Source organism: Tupaia chinensis, unplaced genomic scaffold, assembly GCF_000334495.1.
Source record: "Tupaia chinensis unplaced genomic scaffold, TupChi_1.0 Scaffold000346_1, whole genome shotgun sequence".
Taxonomy (NCBI): Eukaryota; Metazoa; Chordata; class Mammalia; order Scandentia; family Tupaiidae; genus Tupaia; species Tupaia belangeri.
In genome coordinates, this window is record NW_006159840.1 from 6613919 (window position 1) to 6621869 (window position 7951).

The window sequence follows — 7951 nt, forward strand, 5'->3', positions numbered from 1 at the left end:
ATTCCTGCTCCCTCCAGGGAAGAAGCGAGGAGCTGACCAGTAGACCAGCCTGGGACTCTGTGGTCAGGCTCTGCCTGGGGAGTAGGATCCCCCGCCCCACCCTGTCAGGCCCTTCGCCTGTTCTGCCACATTCAGGAATGACACAACAGCACCTCGGGGATCGCCCACAGAGCAGTTGTCTCTTCTCTCAGAGCTGAGCATTAAAAGCTTTGGGCAGAGGGCCAGTAGTTGGCATAGCAGTTACAGTGTGGGCCTCCCCTATGGACGGCCGCAGTTGGAATCCTGAACCTGTTGGCATGAAGAGTACGCCGGGCGTGTGCGTGCGCAAGACCCCGGGGGAGAATGGAAGAGAGGATTGCGGCAGGCCATCCCCCTGGGAGTGATCTCTCACTTTCCCTCTCACTGTCTCTGGGGAACGCACCTGTCCTAAGGCAAAAACCTTTTAAAAAGAGAGAGAGAGAGAGAGAGAGAGAGAGAGAGACAGATTTGGGACGAGTCAGGGCTCAGAGGATCTGAACACACAGCCCAGCAAGCCTGCAGAGCCGGGCGCTCAGAGGCCGGCATAGACCTGGCGTGGGCCCAGCCACGGCGCGGTCCATGGTTGCTGGAACCCAGAGCTGTTCCTGTGGAAGCGGTCTGTTCCATGTGTCGGTGAGAAGCCGGCACACGAGGTCTCTGTCGCCCCGAGACTACTTACGTCCTTGAGGGTGATGATGTTGGGGTGCTGCCCGTACCGCAGGAGGATCTCGATCTCCTCCGAGGGGTCCCTCTTGCTCTTATCGATGATCTGGAAAGGCCAGAGGGCAGGCGTGATGGTGAGTGGTCTGCCGAGACGCTCAGTCATGCCCGGCCTTGCCTGGTGTGACCACATGTCCCCTCCCGTCCAGCAAAGATAACTCCAGTCCTGGCCAGTCCCGCCTGCCCCAGCCAGGCTAAGGCTTACATGGAACACAGGGCCCCAGCCAGTCCCGCCTGCCCCAGCCAGGCTAAGACTTTCCCGCCTGCCCCAGCCAGTCTAAGACTAACATGGAACACAGGGGCCCAGCCAGTCCTGCCTGCCCCAGCCAGGCTAAGGCTTACATGGAACACAGGGCCCCAGCCAGTCCCGCCTGCCCCAGCTAGGCCAAGACTTACATGGAACACAGGGCCCCAGCCCCCTCCAGCACGCACTCAGATTGCTTTGAGGTTGCATGGAGAAGGTAGGGTGGAGGCTCTCGTGGCTCCTCCTGAGCGTGTGGGAGGCCAACTCGGGTGGCAACCTGGGCTCTCCGTTATTCCATCCCAAAGAGGCATGTGGCTGCTGTGCACTTCTGCCCTCATGGCTGAGCCCCACATCAGCAGCAATGCGAGCCAGAGCGCATGGGTCTCATTGGAGACGCTGGGGTGGCCGGGAGGGCAGAGGGACGCAGGCCCGGGTGTGCAGCGCTGTGTCTGTCCTGGCCAGCACTGGCAGCTGATGTCTGGTCCCCCACGACAACCAGTGGCTCCCATTCTCAGGGTGTCAGGGAGTGACCCTGCCTTTGAGACAAGTCGCTGTACCTCGGTAGGCGCTGTCATTGTACCCTTGCCCAGCTCTGCAGGGGGGGCGGGGGGACGCGCGCCATTCCTGGGGAATCGACAACTCGCAGAAGAGGCGAAGAGACTAGAAGCCCGAGGGGCTTGTCCTATGCCTGGGCACCGGCCCCACCCAGTGCCAACTCCACCATCTGGAGACGTGTGGCCGCGGCGCACCCGGGGACACGGCGCTTCCCTCCCGGTCTCCAGCAGGTCAGACCTTGCAGAGCGCCACAACACGCCTTCTTTTCTCCCAGGGACCCAGAGCTCAGGCCCTCGGCCCTAATCACCAGCCCTCCCTGTCACCGTCACGCGCCACAGTGCCAGCCCTTCTCTGCTAGTTTTAAGGGTGCCCGCCATGCCCACTGTTGCTCTGGCCACACTGAGCAAGCCCCGGGCATGCACTGCCACATGGGTAAGGGCAGGGCTCGCCTCCTGGTCGCGGACTCCTCTCTCCTGCCACGTCTGATCCACTGTTTCGCTGGGGCATGGGAGCTGCCTCTAGGGGGAGCCTGAGTAGGCCACAGCCCCCTGGCGCCAAGCTCCCCAGGTCTTTCTCTGCGATCTGAGGGTGTAAAACACACTTGTAGATTTAAAACATCCAGGAGATTATTTTTGCAAGTATAGTTTCATGCTAAAAGTGACATATTCTTAGCACGAGTCTGCTCGTCAACCTCACGAAGGGACAGGATGCAGGATAAACAAGGCAGGGACGCCTCTGTTCCACTGGTAAGCACTGTCTTCAGGCCACACGGAAGGGATACAGCAGGACAGGCAGCTGCGTTCAGGAGCTCAGGTGTGTAGGAATGGGGAAAAGACGGTGCATAGACACGTCTGCTTCCTTGTCGATGCGTGACACATCCTGGAGGGGACAGGACAAGTGGGTAACGCGGCTTCCTGTGGGAGGGGCTGGGCGGCGGGCTGTGGGAGGTCTTGCTGTTTTTCTGTGCATAGTTTTAAAATTCTGCACCACGTGAATATGTTATTTACTCGAAAACTGAAATACAAAACTTTCAAAGATGTTCCATAAAGCTAAAGCATGAGAACAATACGACCCTCACTCTGTAAGCCTGGCAAGGCTGGCTGGCCGCTGGTCGCTGGCCCCAGAGCCGGTGCCCTGCTGTCTGTTCTTCTGCAGGTGGTCTTAGGAAAACCTCAGACTCACACAATCGGTGTTTGTAAACAACCTGTCTTTAAAGAACTGAGCACCTTAACATCTCACTTTTGCAAACATCTTAAGAGTGTCAAAGTCAACTGCACGTGCAAATGTGAGCTGCACTGTTTTAACACGCGCGGCCACTGTTCAATTCGCTACGCGGATACACGGCTGAGGACGTTCGTTTCTTAGATTTATTTTTACCATTAAATCAAGTTGGGCCAGTAGGTATTATGGAGACTAGGCAGCTGACCCCACACGATTGACTACATGGTTTGACTCCTGGACCTGGCAGGTTGAAAAACACACCAGGCACGTGTGTGTGTGTGTGTGTGTGTGGCCCAAATCCCAAGAGAACGGAGCAGGAAATGTGGTGTGGTCACCCCGGAGGCGATTGGCCCGCCCCGTCAGGCTGTGCGGAGCACACACTCCCTATGGAAAAACCTGACAGCAGCAGCAAAAGATGTCTGTTAATTTCTCCCGAGTGAGACAGAGAGAGACGTTCCCCAGCAGGGAGAGGTGAGCTGGCCGAGCGGGCAGCGTCTGAGCCACTGCAGTCGGGGCAGAGGTGGAAACGCGAGGAATGGGCCGTCAGTGACCACCCACGGACGATCTTCTCTTCGGGGATGGTGCTTGGGACCGACATTACCAGGTTTGCTTCTAGTCGGAGCCAGGCCCTCGCTCTGAGACTAGCACGTCGTCCGCTCTTCACCCCGGAGAACGAGGGGGCGGGTCTCAGCGAGCGGCTGGGCACAAACCTCCTCTCCTCCTGGGGGTACCGAAATCATCTCCACGGGCCACCACGAAGGCGTGAAAGGGACACGCTGGCCGCTGTCAGTGTTCTGATTCCCATCTGGCAACAGCGTGTCAGAGGACACCCACGGACGGGACCCTCCTCAGCCAGCTGCCCGCCCTGGCCGTAAGCAAGCTATGTGTGGAGTCGCCGAACAACCACAGGTGCGTTTTCCCTCTCCCCGGAGATGTTCGGCGTCTGGGTACACGTGGAACGAGTCTGGCTTCAATGGCAGACGGTTTTTCTCAGTGGGTGCCACAGAAAGGGACATTGCGGACGCGTGCTTACCCCGGCGGCCGAGGATGGTCGTGGAGAGCCCTCACCACCTCCGTGTGGATGTTGAGAACGTGTCCTTACCCCGGCGGCCGAGGATGGTCGCGGCGAGCCCTCATCCCCGCCGCGTGCTCCCTGGTCCTCCGGTCTTTGTGCCCCTCCCTCATGTTCCTCATCTCCGTGTCTCTCCAGGGCTGGAGATGTCCCTCTGGGCCCCCGAGCCACTCCCGGTGGGCTTGGAGGGAGGAAGGAAGCGAGCCGTGAGCATGCCCGGCGAGCCACTCAGAGCAGCGTGGTTCCTCCCGCTCGCAGACCAAGCTCGGGTTTCAAAGCCGGCAGGGCATGAACGCACGTGTGGAATTTCACAGACATAGAAGTACGGCTCCAGTTCTTCTCTTGGAAAAAACGTTAAATTTCCACGCCAATCAGTTCTCCTTCTAAAAATAAGCCCTAATTATGCCAAGCGTCTGTCTTCATTTCACTTCTTTTCTGGTTGACAAATTGCATACACAGTATGAAAATGAGCCATGCTAACGTGATTTTAAATGGTCTGACATGAGTACAAATTGGAGCTCCTCGAAGGAGCTTCCCGGCTCCAGTCGTGGGTACGATGGCCACGCTTCCTTACAGAATCAGGACGCGTGGGCAGCTCAGTCCCACGTGGCTGATGACACGGTTCCAGGGTTAGACCCAGTGGCTTGACAAACACACTGGGCACATGTGTGTGTGCCTAAAATCTTGCCAGGAGGGAGCGGTGGAGGAGAGGGGTCGTGGTGAGACCTCCCCATGGGTGCTTCTCCTCCCTTTCTCTGTCTCTCTCTCTCTGAAGAACATGTTTGCCTTTTGGCAAAAACAACAACAACAAACGGGGTGGCTCTCATACAATCTTAAGACCTCCCTTTATTTTTATCTGACTCCACTGCTAAAGCAAATTGAGGTCCCCCGATGGTGTAGATGCACACCTGCAGAGGTGCGGGGCCTCCTCAGGCACGAGCTTAGCCTCTGGCGCTCAGCCATGCCCGGCGTGCACCCACCTTCTGTCAAAGCTTGGACCAACAAGGGGCCCAGTGAGCTGCTGGTGGGGGTGCCTCGGCCCAAGCACGTGCGTTTAAGGATGAAGGGGCCGAGAGAGAAAGAAGGAACAGCTCATAGTTTTCAGGTTCCTCCCCTGCGGAGTCCAGGTGACCGCTCAGACCCCTGGACGAGTGGAGGGTGAGTTCCCGGGAGCAGGTGTGCAGTCTTGTCTAGAACCCATACCACGTGTGCTGCAGAGTCCAACCAAGACCAGGCTGGAGGCACGATACCCAGGCCGTCACTAGAGCCCCACTGAGCAATTCTGCTGTAAGCCCTGATTAGAAATTGCAGCCTGGGACCAGCAGATGGAGTAATGGTTATGTTGCTGGACCCCCACGTAGTTAATCACGGTTCGAATCCCAGACTTGGTAACTTCTAACTCATGCCGGGCACGTGTGCGTGTGTGCGTGCGTGCCCCAAATCCTGAGAAAATGGAGGAGAAGGGATAGTAGTGTGGCCATCCCCCGAGAGATTTCTCGCTTTCTGTCTCCCTGTCTCTGTCTGGTGAGCACGAAAAAAAAAAAAAAAAAAAAGAGAGAGAGAGAGAGAGAGAGAGAGAGAGCAGAGCCCAGTCTGAAGGGAAGCAGATGCTGCAGTCTCCGTTGGGTTAACAGCCCTGGCACTGGTAAGTGAGAACCAGAGGACGAGAAGCCTCCCCCGGCAGCCACTACGTGGCAACGGCATCCTGCATGCCAGCCTTTCGATGCCGGACGGCAGTGACAGCCCAGCATGCCCGCTGTCCTGGAGCTGGCAGCACCCCACTACTGGCGCCTGGCAGAGACTCAGAGTGGGCGGGGGACAGCTCTAGTGTGGCCAGCGGAGGCCGCAGGTGGGTCTGCTGGAGGGGCTGTCCTGGGGGCCGGTGGGGGAGCCAGTGGTCAGCGACCCATGGGCTGGAAGGGGGCGAGTCTGCTTTCTCTAGTTGGCTTTAAGTTGGAAGTGGGAAAAAGTTAAAAGAGCTTTCAGTTACGACCAAGTCCTGGCCACTGGGTGTTATGGAGGTCACTGTTCCCTCCTGGGCTGTCACTAGGGACAGTGATCTGTCCTCCTGCATGGCTGACTCATGGCAAGCTGGCCTCCTGGGCGTTCACTATGGATGAGGAGGTCAGCTCCCGGGCAGCTGCCACAGTTGTGGGTGACAATTCTACTTCTGCCTGTGGCCTCTCACCACAGCCCCAGAAGGACACGTTGACTTCGGCCCATCGTGAGAGTTGACGGGCCTGGACACGAGCTTGGGAGGCGGAGGGTGCCCAGTGGACACGGGCTGATGCCTGCTCCTGGCAATCCCTTCCGAGCCGCGTGCCAGATGCTGCTGGGTGTGGGGGACCGGTCTACCGGCCGCTGCCACCCCAAGGCACCCCCAGAGCCAAGCGCTTTAAACAGACAGCACCGCTGCCTCCCGGCGTGTGTCGGAGAGGACACCAACGCCTTGCAGGTCCCACTCGGGGGCTTCTCTGCTGGAGGGAGAGGACAGTGCCGACAGGGGCAGATGGGAGACCCTGCAGACCCTCATCTTTGCCTATCTGGCCTGACCTTTCTCCCGCTGCAGGGAAGATGGTCCTGCCACTCCCCCCAGCCGTGCACACCCACCAGGCTGCCGTGTGGCCTGCTCCTGTCAGTGCAGATGCCGCCTCCTCCCGGGGACCCTCCTTGCCCCAACGCTACCCTGCGGTGGTGGCCACCTTCACACAGTGTCTCTTCCTGACCCTTGCCTGTGCATTTCCTCTTGGCTTCGTGTGGTCACGTGGTTAAATGACACACGCTCCTGATGCCTGCAGTGAGGGTCAGTCCTGTCCTGCCCTGCGGTCAGCAGGGATGGCTCTGCCCGCGGCACAGGCGTCTCTCTGCAGGACAGGGCAGCAGGCGTCAGCGTTTGGGGGAGCCGCCAACACATTTTTGGTGGTGGACCGTCCAGTGCAGGAGCCAGGATGGGTCCGCTGGAGTCGCCAGCTCTCGCCGCCCAAGGTAGGTGGCTAAGGCCCAGCTTTGCGCCCCGGGGCTGTCAGGACGCACCTACCAAACGAGCTACCCGCCTGAGGGCAGGAGCTGGGCCAGCGCCAGTGGCGTCATGGTTAGGGTGGCTGGACCCCGTGTGGCCGACTGCAGTGTGAGTCCCAGACTGGTAGCTTGAAATCATGTCACACTCGTGTGCAAGCCTGAAACCCCGAGAGAACAGTGCAGGAGAAGGAAGGGACTGCAGCATGGCCATCTCCCGGTGGGGGGATCCTCACTCTCTCTCTCTCTCTCTGTCTCTCTCTCCGGTGAGTGTACACCACATAGCAAATTAAAACAAACAAACAAACAAACACCAAAACAACAACAACAACAATAAAAAAGTGGCACTTTTTAGGAAGGAGAGGGTAGGACCCTGCTCTTTCTGCCTGGGTCTCGTTGGCCAGTGGAGGGTCCTCGATAGCCCAGGACTGTTTGCCAAAGCCCCGAGGAGGCCCCAGCTGGGAACAGAGGTCTTCCTCAGACCCTGAGCCCTGCTGCGTGCCGCGCACTGGCTGAAGGTCTCGGCCGGTGAGTGCGAGGACTGTTGTCATGGATCTTGGAACCAGCTCGAGTCCTCGCTTACTGAGACCTCTGACAGTGCCCAGCGTAGCGGAGGGCTCGCTTTAAACCCACTGAGAACACGTACGGACCAGCAATCTCGCTGACAGGAAGTCTCCTTGGGTAGATGGTGTAAGTACGACCTTAAATGTAGGTTATTAGGTGGCGTTTATATGCTGACGGTAATTACAGTAGCAAAGGGAGAGATCTATAGATTTCTAAGATGTAGAAATTACTTAAAACACAATACAATGATATTTTAAGAATGTGTGCATCCCTGATCCAGAAATTGAAATCTGAAATACTCCAAAAGCCGACGCTTTCAGGGCCAAGAAGACGCCACAGTGGAAAAGCCACGCCTCCTGCGACCGGGAAGCCAATGCTGTAATAGTCGAGCCCCGTGTCAGTTACCTTCGGGCTCGTGAGTACAGAGCTTGGGGACGGATGGCATGTGTTTAGACGTGAGCCCCCGCATCATCGCTAACCATCCGTATGCAAATGCTCCCACATCTCAACTCCGAAACATCTCTTAGGCCCCGGCTCTTCCG

At 58.0% G+C, this 7951-nt stretch overlaps 1 protein-coding gene across 3 annotated transcripts in view; it reads right to left on the bottom strand.

Moving 5' to 3' along the window:
- The window catches only part of RPS6KA2 (ribosomal protein S6 kinase A2), a 336349-nt gene that overhangs the window by 20480 nt on the left and 307918 nt on the right, over positions 1-7951 (bottom strand). For all 3 annotated transcript variants that reach the window (XM_006152264.1, XM_027773360.1, XM_006152266.1), the window contains one exon: positions 698-787. In XM_006152264.1, coding sequence (XP_006152326.1) covers positions 698-787 — 90 coding nt within the window. The remainder of the gene's footprint in view (positions 1-697; positions 788-7951) is intronic.